General features: G+C 36.6%; 5 protein-coding genes across 5 annotated transcripts; 2 read left to right on the top strand and 3 right to left on the bottom strand. All coding sequences in view use genetic code 12, as the record gives it.

The window, feature by feature from the left end:
* Positions 1–165: 165 nt before the first annotated feature.
* Positions 166–909, bottom strand: RPS3 (40S ribosomal protein S3; the record flags this gene model as incomplete). Its single annotated transcript, XM_001525277.1, has 1 exon — positions 166–909. One exon carries the CDS (start codon positions 907–909, stop codon positions 166–168), a length of 744 nt encoding a protein of 247 aa, XP_001525327.1.
* Positions 910–3,400: 2,491 nt separating this feature from the next.
* On the top strand, positions 3,401–3,676 carry PVL30_002750 (uncharacterized protein; the record flags this gene model as incomplete). The annotated part of the gene is made up of 1 exon (XM_001525276.1): positions 3,401–3,676. One exon carries the CDS (start codon positions 3,401–3,403, stop codon positions 3,674–3,676), a length of 276 nt encoding a protein of 91 aa, XP_001525326.2.
* Positions 3,677–4,306: 630 nt separating this feature from the next.
* PVL30_002749 (uncharacterized protein) lies at positions 4,307–4,639 on the bottom strand (the record flags this gene model as incomplete). Its single annotated transcript, XM_001525275.1, has 1 exon — positions 4,307–4,639. The coding sequence occupies one exon, from the start codon at positions 4,637–4,639 to the stop codon at positions 4,307–4,309; it is 333 nt and encodes a 110-aa protein (XP_001525325.1).
* Positions 4,640–6,493: 1,854 nt separating this feature from the next.
* On the top strand, positions 6,494–11,221 carry INO80 (Putative DNA helicase ino80; the record flags this gene model as incomplete). The annotated part of the gene is made up of 1 exon (XM_001525274.2): positions 6,494–11,221. One exon carries the CDS (start codon positions 6,494–6,496, stop codon positions 11,219–11,221), a length of 4,728 nt encoding a protein of 1,575 aa, XP_001525324.2.
* Positions 11,222–11,418: 197 nt separating this feature from the next.
* On the bottom strand, positions 11,419–14,940 carry PVL30_002747 (uncharacterized protein; the record flags this gene model as incomplete). Its single annotated transcript, XM_001525273.2, has 1 exon — positions 11,419–14,940. The coding sequence occupies one exon, from the start codon at positions 14,938–14,940 to the stop codon at positions 11,419–11,421; it is 3,522 nt and encodes a 1,173-aa protein (XP_001525323.2).
* Between the last annotated feature and the right edge of the window lie 312 nt (positions 14,941–15,252).

Here is a 15,252-nt window from a genome sequence, read left to right as displayed (position 1 = left end):
TTATGAAAAAAAAAACAACAATAAAACTCTATTCCAGATAGATTCAAAGTTCAATAAAGTGAAAAATGCACATATACAGATACATATATACATACATACATACATATAGATACATGCAGATGCACGCTAAAGTTTTAAAAAAAAAACATGAGCTTTGGTTTAAACTTAAGCAGCAGCTTCGACTTCAGCTGACTCAGCAACAGCTTCAACTTCTTCTGGTTTTTGCTTGTAGTTCTTGACGTATGGAGCTGGGACAACTTCGTCTTCGTCCTTAGCTTCAGCAATCTTGACAGCATCTGGCAAAGCTCTTGGACCGAATCTGTTTTGAGCTGGGTCCTTCATAATCTTAACCTTGACACCCAAGACACCTTGTCTCATCAAGACGTGTCTGATAGCAATGTCAATAAAGTCGTTGGTTGGTTGACCAGAGTGGATCATGAAACCGTCAGCGTATTTTTGTGACTTGGCTCTAGCAGCTCTCAATTTACCAGAGATGACAACTTCGACACCCTTAGCACCGGCACCCATGGCGAATCTCAAGACACCGTAAGCGGCTCTTCTGATTGGCAAACCGTTCAACAATTTAGCCTTCAAAGCTTCAGCTTGGACAGCAGCAGAAAGACCTCTTTCTTCAACTCTTTCAGCGTAGATGGCAATACCTTCTGGTGACAATTTGAATCTCTTGACAATCAATGAGGTCAATTCGTGGATTCTTCTACCTTGTTCACCAAGGACACCTTGAGTGTTTGAAGCCTTGACGATGATTTCCAATTTTGATGGAGTCTTTCTGACTTCGACACCAGCATATCCTTGTTCGGCCAATTCTCTGGTGAAGAATTCGTTCAATTCAGCGTAGAAGACACCGTCAGCTACTAACTTCTTTTTCTTTGACAAGATTGCGTTGACCATTGTTGTTGTTGATGTTGTTGTTGTTGTGGGGTTTCCGGGATGGTTCAGGTTATACTAAGATCAAACCAAAAAAAGAATGAAAAAAAAAAAAACTAAGAAGAATTTGAAGGTTTTGTTTTGGATAGCTCTATTGTGAATTTTCCATTTTCTATTTTTCGTTTTCCCCGTACGATGCGCACTGCTTGAGAGTAGTGGAATGTGAAAAATTTCGAAATGTTCGCAGATAGAGTAAAGACAAAGAGAAAGAAAAAGAAGAAAAAATAAATAATAAACTGCAACAAAATAGGGTATAACCCTAACTTGTTCAAGTATGAGCTACCATTTCATTTGCAACAACAATTCACTTGCAGTAGTAAGAAAAATAAAAAAGAGGGAAAAGTATATAGCAGATGAGAAAGAGTGCTAAAGAGGAAATGAGATGAAAAAAAATATAATATACTACTTGATGACTTGTATGTAGTGGGATAGAAAGAGAAAAAAAAAGGTGTGTTTATATCGTGTATACGTGTACTCAGTTTCGTAGTTGCCAATTTTTTCATATACTGGTTAAAACTGATGTTTTTCGGTAAATATTTCAGAGTTGGCGTAAACACCAGTTTGTTTGCCCTGTTTTATCATTTGTTTTCTATTTATTTCGATTATTATTTCTTGTGTTGTAAAGAGTGAAAATGTAGATTCAACAACCCGATTTTCATAGACCAAATTGAACCGATAGCTTTCCCTAAGTTTTTATCAATGTAAAACTATTCATTATTGTTTTCGGACTATACTTTCCAAATTCAGATATCCTACATCTAGCTTGAGGATAATCCGTTCCGTTTTTGTGTGTTTTCAAGAATGCAAGTTAGCGATGATAGTCGTGGTATACATTACATAATTGTCTTTACACAAATGGGAAATAGAAAAAGAGAATATCCGAGAATAAGAAGAAATATAAGCAATAGAAGGCAATAACAGCTGGCAATAATCACAAATCTCAAGTTTAATTATAACCGTGGAATGAGGGCAAAGATTGATAACATAAAAGGCAAAAATAAAGAAGACAAGAATAAAGAAGACAAAAAAAAAGATTATAGTTCAACGAAACGAGGAATACCACTCTTTATCTCTTTCAAATATACATATTTCATCAGTGTGAAAAGTATTGATAATTATTCCAAAAAAGAAAATATATATCCATCAAGGGCGAAATCAAGAGTGTAGGTTTTGGAAAATGTAATGTGTTTCTTATCTTGAACTTTATACAACAAAGTGTATCTCTTTTCCTTTCCCCCCCTCCCTCTTCCCCTTTTCTTTCTATTCTAATTTTTTTTTTTTGAACTCTTTTACAAACATCTCGGCTATACGGAATTTGAGACTCCAAAAAGGTTATCGGTTCAAAAGGGGCGAGGGGGGGGGGAAGAGAGAGTAAGGGGAATATGGGAAGAAAAGCAAGTGAAGGTGAAAGTGAAAGTTATAGTTAATTAGAGGCGTTGACTGTGCAGTGCAGATACGCAGAGACTGTGGTACTAAAGTACAATTTGTCAGCAACACCCAGCAAAGAATTGCCACAGCTTGTTCTCATCTCTTTCTGCAGAGTTGAGGGAGGTTTTGTTATGTAAAGACTTCTTCTAATTATAAAAAAAGAAATCTTTATTTTCTTTCGTTGTTTCTCTCCTTCTTCCACGGAATCTAATCTCCGAATGGTACAGAAAATCACGGGTAATAAGAAAGAAGAAACTTATGCTGTTTTTTTGTTTCTTCAAGTATGGATGTGTGGATGCATCGTATCTCCTTCCTGTGACATCTACCCCGTACTCTTAAATTACACAAAAACACCGGTCAAAAAAATATTATATTAAATAATTATTGTTTTTTTTTGTACTACAACGGTTACATCATTGGTCATACAAAGAACACACACACACAGAGAGAGAGAGAGAGACAGCAAAGTTAATAAAAAAATAAATAATAAATAATAAATAAAATAAATACAGAGAGTCATTTATTATTGTTTTATTATGAAGAATTAATGTATGGGCGAAAGAGAAAGAGAAAGAGAGAGAACTTGTGAATCGGCAATGTATGATGTAAGTGGGGAAGATCTTTGTACAGAATAGTTTCGGATATTAAACTCCATTGTATTCAGAATACAGCCCACACCGCCTTATCTTTCTTTCTAACCACAAAAAAAAAAACTTGTTTCTCTAACATTTCATCATACCACATGTGTGTGTGTGTGTGATGTGTGTATACACCTTTACATCTCCAAACCTTCTTCCCTCCTTTCTCCACAGAATTTACTTGTAGAAATATGGGACAACAAAAAAAACAATCCTTGCTTTAGCATTGATGTATAAATACCCCATAAGTTTTCCTCTTTCATCTTCTTTCTGATCTATACCCTTTTCATTTTTTTCTTCCTTCTTCCTTTTAAACTATTATCTACAATCTCGTGTTACAATTGTGTTACAAGTCATATACATACTACAACTCCAAAAAAAAAACAGCAATGTCATCTACATTTTTATCATTAACCTCAGAAGCCAGTGAGCCATTTGTTATCCCCAACGTTTCACCTGTCTCATCGCCAAAACTAACTGCCAAGCTGAGCAGACAAAGTAGCATTTCCGAAACTTTGGCCAGCTTGAGAGGAAGAGCCAATAGTGGAGGTACTTCGTTGTTGAAGCCTTTGGCTGCCATTGATGATCACGATTCTCAAGTTGCTGTTAATGACGGAGAAGAGCTTTTGCCAGTTAGAAAACTCTCAGCCATTGACTTGAACTAAGCAAAGAAGAGAAAAAGAAAACAAACAATTACAAGCATAGACATGAACGACTTTTCTTAACTTATTCCTTTATTTATTTATTTATTTATTTATTTCTTTCTTTTTCCTTCATCATCTATTCATCCATGATTACGACTTTTAGGAGACCCACCCATTTGCATGATTTATTCTTACTTTAGTTCCCCGGTTTGCCAGTTTGGTATTGTGCTTTTACTTGCTTATTTATTTATTCATTTATACAAATTACATATATAGTAGAGATTTGCAATACAATATTCCTTTCATTTTTTTATCTTTTTATTTTGTCCCAAGTCTCTGACAAATCTACATTGTATCAAAAACGAACAAACAAAAAAAAAAAAAGGGTAGAGCCAATTGACTCAGAGTAATCAAGAATGTTTCTAATTGATACATTGATTAATCATCTATTTACAATACTCCTAAGTCCACATTCATTTGATTGTTTCAACTCGATTCTTTGCCAAGTTCTTCTTGTCCACTCTCTCCTCTCCCAGCTCCCAGCTACCAGCTCCCACACCAAACAAAAAAATTACCCCAAATTTAAAAGATAAGTACAAGCAAGGCTCATTTATCGATAAAAAGGTTTAAAGTAGTAGATCCTACCTTGTTTTAATCTGTTTTAAAGATTGGGTAGAAATCATTGTACTTTTTAAAGTAATATCCAGTTGACACACTTCCAAGCAAGAGCAAGATTAAGGGAACTGGTTTCTGGAAACCTGTGGGGATGGCTCTTGCCAAACCTGCAACCAACAAGATGGAGCTTGTACCAAGAGCCAATTCGATTCCGTAGTTGGCATTTTGCTTCAACAAGTAGCCAGAGTAGCCATACAAGACAGAGACGGCAGTACCGGCAATGAGGGAGGGGAGTGATCCTTTACGGACATAGCCCATAATTCCTCCAATGGCGCAAAGCCCTGATAAAGTGAATGCTGGATGTTCCATGATGAGTGAATTAATTATTGAGATATATTGTTTAAACCAAAAAATAGAAAACAAATTCAGTAGTTGGGGAGAAAAGAAAAGCAAAAGGAAAAGAAAAGGCCAAAAAATTAAGAATGAGTGAGATTAAATTATAAAGCGGAAAATGTAGTTCGCTATGTTAATTGTCTTGGAAAATATCATGGTTTGCCTCGCTAATTCCGTATTCGAAATTCGATAATAGTAATTTAAATAACTATTAATAAATATTAATAAATAAATAATAATAATAAGTAAAATTTGCTCTGGATTTGTAATCACGTGATAAAATAAATAAGCTAAATAAATTGTGTCGTGTACTACAGCACAATAAATAAAGATGTTTTTAAATTAAATAAAATTATCATCACGAAACTTTGACCAACTCTGTTGTTCAACTACACGCTAAAACATTCCACTTCCTCACACCTTCTGATTATCTATAAAATGATCAAGTGGGAGGTAATTTACTACTAATTATGACTTACACAGTTCTCTTATTTTTTTTTTTTTTTCGGTTCCCCATTTTTTGATTAACAAAGTGTTACTTTTTTTATATATATATAAATCATATACTATTTGCTCTGCTCTGCTTTCGCTCCTACAGTTAACAACACTTTATCCATTTCCTGGTGTTGGTAGTGGTGGTGGTGCTGTTGTTAGTGCTGTTATAATGTGTTATGTTGTGTAATGTTGTGTTATGTGTGCGTGCTGTGGTGTGCGCGTTCGACGAGTTAGGAGAAGACAATTTCCAAAGCAGAGGGCGGATTATCACGAAGCAGTCTTTCTCTCCCCCTCACCCCCCCCCCCCCCCCCCCCCAACTAAAGAAAAAAAAAAGAAAAAAGAGAAAAGATAAAAGAACAAGAGAAAAAAAATGAAAAAAAACTTGCACACAAGAAGAAGTAAAGAAGTAAAGAATAAAGAATTAAAGAGCAAGAACAAGAACAAGCAAAAACAACACGGAAACGCCAAAAAAAAAGTGATGTAGAACATATAGGTCTTGTGTATTCATAAGCTGGTTCATTTGGTTTCTTCATCTTCTAGTTGATGTAGTAGTTGTTGATATTTTTGCTACACGTCTATAATTTTCACCTACTCTAATATCAACACAGTATATATATATTTTTTTTATTGTCGTTAAATCCCGTACATACACCAAATATTTTTTTTTTCTTCTTTTTCTGTTAAAATAAGATCAAGAACACTTTTGTGGGAGTTAACTGTAGTCAAATATATATATATATATATATTAAAAGAAAATGAACGAACAATCAATCAAACAAACAATTAAACAAACAGTAAGAGTAAGAGTAAGAGACACCTATAACAACAACAACAGTTGGTGAAATGAAAAATTTCTCTTTGTAATATATATATATATATGTGTGTGTGTGTGTGTTCGCGAAAATCAGAACAAATTTTTGAAAATAGAGCGAAAGAGAGAGACAACTACAATTAAGTTCTACAACAACTCACGCTCTTAGCTATTCGTCTGCTCTCCCTCACGCTGTAACACACGCTCTTTCTCTCTTTCTCCCTCACACATTCTCACTCTCTTGGGTTGAGGGAATACAAAAATGATTGTTCAATAGACAAAGACTGAGTAGAAAAAAAAATTAACAGAGCAACTGTTTTAGTAGATAATAACTCAACATCTATCCTCTTCATCACCAAGTCCTTATTGTTGTAGCAACACTTTTGATCCGCATCCCAGATTCATCAGTGATAAACAGCAGCAATAGCATAATAACCACCAGCACCACCGCCAGCACCACCATCACCACCACGAGAGAAGAGAGCCCACTAGTGAAGAGTTACCGTCGCCGTTCCTGTTCAATATGAATATACTGTCTATGCTATCAAATGACTCTGCTGTTCAACTGCAACTGCAACTGCAACTGCAACTGCAACTGCAACTGAATCTGCAGTCAGCACCATCGAAAGCATCGCCACCAACGCTATTGCCAAAACAAACAACAGCAACAACAACAAACGCAACAGGAAATACAAAAACAGTTGCACGATATAGTGCAGGAGACATCAATATATTGAACGATGAAAATTCTCACGGGGTCGATGAATCTATTGATGAACCTGTTACCAATGGACAGGCCACTAATAAGGAATCTGTAAAGCAAGAACCCACTCAACCCACCAACAATACCGAAACTGAAAAGAAACCCCTTACTCTATCAATTCAGAATGGTGCTGATAAAAAATCACTGCCACCCCAAAGTCAACCACCAAGAATTAACCCACTTGTTGCTGATGTTACTCTTTCTACTTCAAAATTCAAAAACGTATTAGCTCACATTCAACATGACCAACTTGAAATAGATTTAGACTACAAATTCAAATTTGAATCAAACGTTAGTTTAATCGACCAACTCGACAAAAACCAAAGATTGAGCCAGGATTTGAGAATACTAAAGTTTGACGAAGTCAAATCAAACAATTACTTGATTAGTACTCATCAATTCACCACTAATTACATTGATAGGGTGGTAGCCGAAGACATCTCATCGAGAAACAACAAAATCAGTGACACGAACAAAAATAAGGAAATAATTCATATTGACCACTCAAAACCATTGCACCACAATAGTACAAGAGGTAAGGAATACAAATGGGGCTCTACAAGAGAAATCCACAAGGTTGAATCAAAACCAAAGAGGAAAAGAAATACTGAAAATAGCGAAACCAACAACTCGCGCAGTACTGTCTCTAGTAAAGCCTCAACGCCATCAAAGTCTCTGGCATTTGGATCTACGCACCATGTTCCAATTAGACCAAAGGGAAGCAAAGGTACCAATTTGAGTTCCAGTTCAGGCCCAATAACAGACATTACAAATGATTCAAATAATGTAAGACGTAGTAGTCGTCCTAAATCAAAGAGAAAGGCATATGAAGATGGAGAAGGAGAGGATAATGGTAACAACATCGATTCTAATTCAACAGATAATAACAATCGTAATAAAACTCAAGAGGGTGGACGTGGTCCCAAGAGAATTAGGATCAAACTTAAGGTTAAACCTGAAGGCGAAAATGAAGGTGAAGAAAAAGACGAAGGAAAAGGAAAAGGAAGAGGAAAAGGGAAGGGGAAAGGAAAAGGAAAAGGAAAAGAAAAAGATGGAGATAAGGAGGAAGAAGACGAGAATAATGCTAATGGTGAAAATGGTAAAAGTAAAGGTTCTGTTTCCTCTTCAACAACAACAACAACCACAGCAGCAGCAGCAGCAGCAGGAGGAGGAGGATCAACAGGATCAGCTTTGGGAACAACAACATCCAATTCATCAACATCAAAAGAACAAAAGGCATTTATGAGACAATATGACAACACATATGTTGCAATCTGGAAAGATATGTCTAGAAAAGATGGACCAAAGGTTAGTCGATTGATGCAACAGTCAACTCAGGCCAAGCTCATCAATTTGAAAAAGACATGTATATTGGCTGCTAGAGAGGCCAAGAGATGGCAAGTTAAGAATACAAAGAACCAGAAGGACTTGTCAACAAAGGCCAGAAGAGCTATGCGTGAGATGTTTAATTTCTGGAAACGTAATGAAAGGATTGAACGAGAATTGAAAAAGAAACACGAAAAGGAACTAGTAGAAAAGGCAAAGCGCGAAGAAGAAGAAAGGGAATCGAAACGACAATCGAGGAAATTGAATTTCCTCATCACGCAAACTGAATTGTACTCCCATTTCATTGGTAAAAAAATCAAGACCGATGAAATTGAAGGTACGGATGCAGACCCTAGAATCAAGGCACAAGAAAAAGCCCACTTGGACAAGTATGCTGGTGTGGATGCAGCAAACAATGATATACTGGCGATTGATTTTGATAACGACGATGAAGATGCATTGCATCGTGCCGCGGCACAGAATGCACAAAACGCCTTGGCCAATGCACAAAACCAAGCTAAACAGTTTGACGACACAGAGCCATTCAAGAATCCTGATACTAATGGTGAAGAAATGAACTTCCAGAATCCTACATTATTGGGAGACTTGAGTATAGAACAACCAAAGATGTTGAAATGTACATTAAAGGAATACCAAATCAAAGGTCTTAATTGGCTTGCAAACTTGTATGAGCAAGGTATCAACGGTATTTTGGCAGATGAGATGGGGTTGGGAAAAACCGTGCAAAGTATTTCGGTGTTGTCGTATTTGGCAGAAACTCATAACATTTGGGGTCCTTTTTTGGTTGTGACACCAGCATCAACATTGCACAACTGGCAACAAGAAATCTCCAAGTTTGTTCCCAATTTTAAGGTGCTACCATACTGGGGCCACGCCAAGGATCGTAAAGTTTTGCGTAAATTTTGGGACAGAAAATCCTTAAGGTACGATAAGGATGCACCATTCCATGTTTTGGTCACATCGTATCAATTGATTGTATCTGATATTGCATATTTCCAAAAGATGAAATGGCAATATATGATTCTTGATGAGGCCCAAGCCATCAAGTCTTCGCAATCATCGAGATGGAAATCTTTATTATCTTTGAGTTGTCGTAATAGGCTTTTACTTACCGGTACACCTATTCAAAATTCTATGCAAGAATTATGGGCGTTGTTGCATTTTATCATGCCTACATTATTTGACTCTCATGATGAGTTTAGCGACTGGTTCTCCAAGGATATCGAGAGTCATGCACAATCAAATACTGGATTGGATGAACAGCAGTTGCGTCGATTACACATGATACTCAAGCCATTTATGTTGAGACGTATCAAGAAAAACGTGCAGAGTGAGTTGGGAGATAAGGTTGAAATTGACTTGTTTTGCGACTTGACGAATAGACAGAAGAAGTACTATCAATCATTGAGATCACAAATTTCAATAATGGACTTGATTGATGCAACAACTACAAACAGTAGCTCCAATAATTCTTCACTGGATGACTCATCAACTACATCTTTGGTTAATTTAGTGATGCAATTCAGAAAGGTTTGTAATCATCCAGACTTGTTTGAGAGGGCCGATGTAAGGTCACCGATGGCGTTGGTGAAATTTGCAGAAACTGGCTCTTTCTTAAGGGAAGGAAACGAGTTGGATGTCAGCTATGCTAGTGAAAATTTGATCAACTATAATTTGCCTCGCTTGATCTATGATGACTTGATATCTGCAAATGAAAACAAGAATGATTTTGGATCCGTTTATGCCAAGTTTAGTGTCTATGACCCTGAAAACCTCAGGGATTTGGGATGGATTTCATCAGCTGGCACGAGTCCCAACGAAATTCAACAACTTGGTAAAATGAATGTTCTTGAAAGAGCAATCAAACTGCAGAGATATACCACGGGCTCACCATTGGATAGGATCAATTACCTATACGAAGGTGACTATAGCTCGCCCAATTCCAAATTACTTATTAATCCTCAAAACCAACACATGATATCCCAACAACAGATTGAAAATTCTTCAGTACTACTGGACTTGTGCAATATCTCACAAAAAGTGTACGAAGAAATGTATCTTAACACTCAGGATCCGGCCTTTACACCGTTGGCATCGGCACCGCCAATAACAATCGTGTGCTCATCCAAAAATTTCCAAAACAAACTTCAAAATGAACTTTTCAATCCTACGATTCGTTCAGCGTTGGCACCAATGTCATTGAATAAAGAACTCGAGTTTATGAATAACAATACTCCATTGGAGCTTTACCCACCTTCAAACATGCTTCCATCTTCATTGAGCAAAGTCAATGACTATTCAAACATTCGAATGCCATCAATGGATAGGTTTATTACCGAATCCGGCAAATTAGCCAAGTTAGATGAGCTATTGGTGAAATTGAAACAAGAAGACCATCGTGTTTTGATCTATTTCCAGATGACCAAGATGATGGACCTTATGGAAGAGTACCTTACTTTTAAGCAACACAAGTACATCAGACTAGATGGTTCTTCGAAATTGGATGATCGTAGAGATTTGGTACATGACTGGCAGACAAAGCCAGAGATCTTTGTGTTTTTGCTAAGTACACGTGCAGGTGGGTTGGGTATCAACTTGACTGCAGCAGATACTGTTGTTTTTTACGATTCTGATTGGAATCCTACAATTGATTCACAAGCAATGGACCGTGCTCATAGATTGGGTCAAACTAGACAAGTTACCGTGTACAGGTTGCTTACAAGAAATACTATCGAGGAAAGAATGAGAGACCGTGCCAAGCAAAAAGAACAAGTGCAACAAGTTGTGATGGAAGGCAAAGCAACCACAATTATGAGCAAAAAAGAAGATGCAGCAAGCAAAAAGAAAGATGTTGCGTTCTTATTACTTGGTGGAAGTGGCGATGGCGATGGCGATGGTACTGGAGTGAATAGTGGTGTTGATACCTCGAATGATGTTAGTAAATCAACGACACCGAAACCGGAAGTTGGCAAGAAGAAAAACAACGGCAACAAGAAAAATGTTTTTGGTAATGGAAAAAAGAGAGTTAGAGAGGAGGATGGAGAAGAAGAAGATGCATTAAATAGTAAGAGACTTCAGGAGTTATATCATGAAGGAGAAGGTGAGTTCTCGGGCACAGTAACGCCAGCACCAGGTGTTTAGTGGAGGAAATGTATAGAAACTTTTTTTTTGCGCAATATAAATTAAAATTAAGATAAACTAAGATAAACCAAGATAAACCAACAAAATTTCAAAGAAAATTAGCTAACACAGTTCTTCTAAGTATTATGAGTAGTTTGTTGTAAGAATTAAATAATAATAAACAAAAAAAAGGGAATTGTGACGCTTTTGATTGCAATCTATGTTTTTTGATTTAATTTCAGTTCTAAGTCGGTCAAAAAAGACGAAGTTGGCATGGTCACGGTGAAACTTTCCTTTTCCTCACCACCTGTTATGCTACTTATCGACTCCGGCGCATTACCAGCGTCAACGTTGGTGTCAACGCCATTATTACCATCAGTGGCAACGCCATTACTACCAGCACTATGATCTTCATGCTGCACGGGACCCTTACCACGTAACATTCTATTTTCATTTTCCAAATTGTAAATCTTATTGAAACTAGCCTCCAACTTCATTTGCAACTCCTCTTTGCTCATTCCTTTATCAACACTGTCATCCTCCACAACTTCATTAGCAACACCTATATCGTGATTATAATTGTTTTCAGGATTAAAATTATTGTTCTTTTCACCAAACAATTTTTGATGGGGAAGCATCATCGTATGTTGGGGCATAGACTTGGTATAACTCTGCTCTTGATTTTCATCCTCTTCTTCTGCAGCATATTTTGTCAAGCGAGTAGAAATTAATTCACTTAATCCAGACACATTGCTTTGCACCGAGTTTAAAGAAAACCGATTGTTAGCAACAATGCTGGAATACCTATTACCGCTTCGTACATTGGCCAAGTCATTTGCTGTATGGTGATTATTTGTAATCTTGGTCTTATTGTTATTATCATTATTATTATTATTATTATCATTATTATTATTGTTGTTAGTAGTATTGGTAGTATCATTAGCACTAGCGACAGTCGAAGTGGCTATAATACCATCATTACTACCACTACCACCATTGTTGCCTGTACTACTTTTTATGTTGTGACTTCGCCGACAGGAAACAGCGGCGTTAAGTTGATCTAATGTAGATTTGTTGTAGCTCTCAAACTGATTGTTTGAAGGAAGTATATTGATATAGTTGTCATCATACGACACTTTTGGTGGTGGAAGTAAGCTGGCAGATGCAGAAGCAGAAGTTGTCGAAGATGACGAATTCCTCTTTTCGCAATTGTGTCCGATTTTTGTATTCTCAATTTTATGCCGGCTGTCGTCTTCGTAAACAGTAAGAAGACCAAGTTGAAGCCCAGTCGAAAGTCGATTATATTTTTTATTTCCTTTATCAGCGGAAGAATCATTAGGTTTCTTTTGCAATGATTTTTCTGCATTCTGCTCCATCGCTTGAGATGGTGGCAAGGAAAACCTTTTTTTAGCATTGTGAAATGATTTCATATGAAAAGCTTTGTTTGAGTTGCTGCAGTTACCATTAATAGTCGATCTTGGAGACGATGACGAACATTCTGATGCCGCTGAAATATTTGTATGGCTAAGATCCGGGTTGACTTGTTGGTTGAGTTCTGCCAAAGTTTGTTTATGCATCAACTTTAGTTGGTTAAGATCGTTTCCAAAATTTTTGAATATGAGAAGCTTTTCCAACTGCTCGTCGATATTGTTCATTGAAAGCGATTCATTGTACTTGTTAAAGTACGTTAGGCTATTGGAAAGACTTTGGACTTTTAAGGTAAATTGAAATAAACTCAGAGACATCGAGATAGTATCATAGTCTATTTGAGACAACTTTTGGGTGGTGTTTCCTGTATTTATGGATCTTGTGCCCGCCATTGCAAACAAGTTATTCAAACTAGATGCCGCAGAATTAAAAGTCGATAACAGTTTATAAAGCAACTGAACTTTTTGTACAAGTTTTAAACTTTGATTTAAAGGCTCATTCGCCATCCCAAACTGATCCATTAATGTCAATGTGAAAAAATTTGAACTAGATATGTCGCCTAGCGAGAGTAATTGACAGATGAAAAATTTTCTCAATTGGTTAAATTTGTTGATACCAAATAGAATAAAGTTTACTTCATCTTCCATTGTTCTTTTCTCATGTTCGATAGATATTTCGTCGGGTGATTCCTTTGTCAAAATTGCAAAATTGATATTGTGAAGAGTGCAATATTGCTGAAATATATCGCTATCCACTATTGGCATCAACTTTGAATTCAAATACCTTAAATTAAGATTCAAAATTGAAAGGCAACTCTGCATTGTTAGAGTGTTTCTGTAAAAACTTTGATCTTGTATACTCGCGTCTATGGGATTTGTGCTAGATTCCTCCAAGATTGATACGCCATTACATTCATTTCGTAATACAATCAAATTTGATACTAAATTTTTATTCAAAACAAGATTCACATTAAAAAACTCATCAAGTCCGTTTAGTGCTTTGTTAGTTTCTAATATTGCTCTAAATTTTCTTACTTTTATAGCTTTCGAAGCAAGTATTAGAATGATTTTGAATAGCTTGAACTGAGAATCTGGAGCCATGTATTGAATGTCATCCGTGATTAGCATTTTTTGTTGCTGCTTAAGTAAAAAAATGATCATGTTTATCAAACATAAAATACTTGTTGAATTTGAAAACTTTTTATTATGTAGCATCTTGTATGAGGTATTTAAAATGTGTAATTTTGTACCGTCATCATTCGTTAGAAAGCGAAATGTTCTTTCTTTAAATAATTTCTTGTCTCTATGCAGAGCATTCTCATTAGTATTATCCTTGGATATGCTCATGGTGTCATCAAGAAAATGCGAGGTGATCAAATTATACCTAAACTTTTCCCAAAATTGATCAAAAGTGTTTTCCATCGATAGATATTTTTTAATATACTTTGTAATTGTCTCAGTGGTAGGTATAATAACGATATTCTCCCATTGACAGTACTCGAGCAAGCCAGGTGCATGATTTTGGACCCACGTTAGGTCTTGGTGGTGCAGCAGCTGCAGCTGCAGCTGCCGTTGCACTTGTTGTTGTTGTTGTTGTTGTTGTTGTTGTTGGTAGGAGTAGTGGTGGAATTTCAAAGAAGAACTCAGTGATGTAGAATTCCTTCTTTTTCCATTAGTAATGTATTGTGGATGCGGGGGCAAATATGGCTCATCTTCAAGAGGATTCCTTCCGTTCAGGTACTGCAGAGACAATTGGCGGGTTATCGGTTGTTTAGGTGTATTATAGTATGTATGCTGAAGCTGTTGTGTTTGATAGAATTGTTGAGGGTGCCTCAGCAGCTCAGCCGGTAGGTTTGTCAAGAGTGTATTTAAATGTGATTGCGAGTGTGAGATGGCATTGGTATTGGAACTAGCATTATTATTATTATTATTTGCATTTGCATTTGCATTTGTTTGGGCGTGTGGATGTTGATGCCCTGTAGTTGATGATAGTGAGCTAGTTGTGGGAGATAAGAAACCCGAAAATGTGGTGGCTGCGACTGTAGGCGTATAATCTTCATCTATTCCCCAATCTCCCAAATCAGCATTGCCCGAATTGCTATTCATTAGAAGTGGTGGTTCATGACTAGGTAGTGTTTTTGCAATATTTCGAGTCGATACTTGGCTCTGGTTTTGATCCTGAATCTGATTATGGTTATGGCTATGGTCGAGGTTCAAGTTTTTTGCGGCAGTGGTAGTTGCAGTTGAATCAATAACGTTCAACTTACCATAAACAAAGTCACTTGACAAAGGATTGAACCTGTTAAAGTTCATTTGTGAATTGGGTGTCAAATTCAAGTTGTTATGTGGGGTTGCAATTCTAATCACAGAATATATTTCGTTCTATCATGTATCTCTTCTTTTCTATTTTGTTTCCCGCTAGTGTCCCTGAGGTCAAACTATTCTTCAAAAATAATTTTTTTTGTTATTCCCACCAAATGATTTTGAGACACAGACCTGCTGCTTGATTGTTGTAGGTGTTCTAATCAGTAATTGTATTTATCGCCTCTCTAAGACGTGATATCAAATTCCTCTGATTTGGTTTTGAGGCTCTCACGGCTCTCTATGAATCTTTAATACTAGAAT

Source organism: Lodderomyces elongisporus, chromosome 3 (assembly GCF_030384665.1).
Source record: "Lodderomyces elongisporus chromosome 3, complete sequence".
Taxonomy (NCBI): Eukaryota; Fungi; Ascomycota; class Pichiomycetes; order Serinales; family Debaryomycetaceae; genus Lodderomyces; species Lodderomyces elongisporus.
This window is presented reverse-complemented; position numbering and strand designations above follow the sequence as displayed.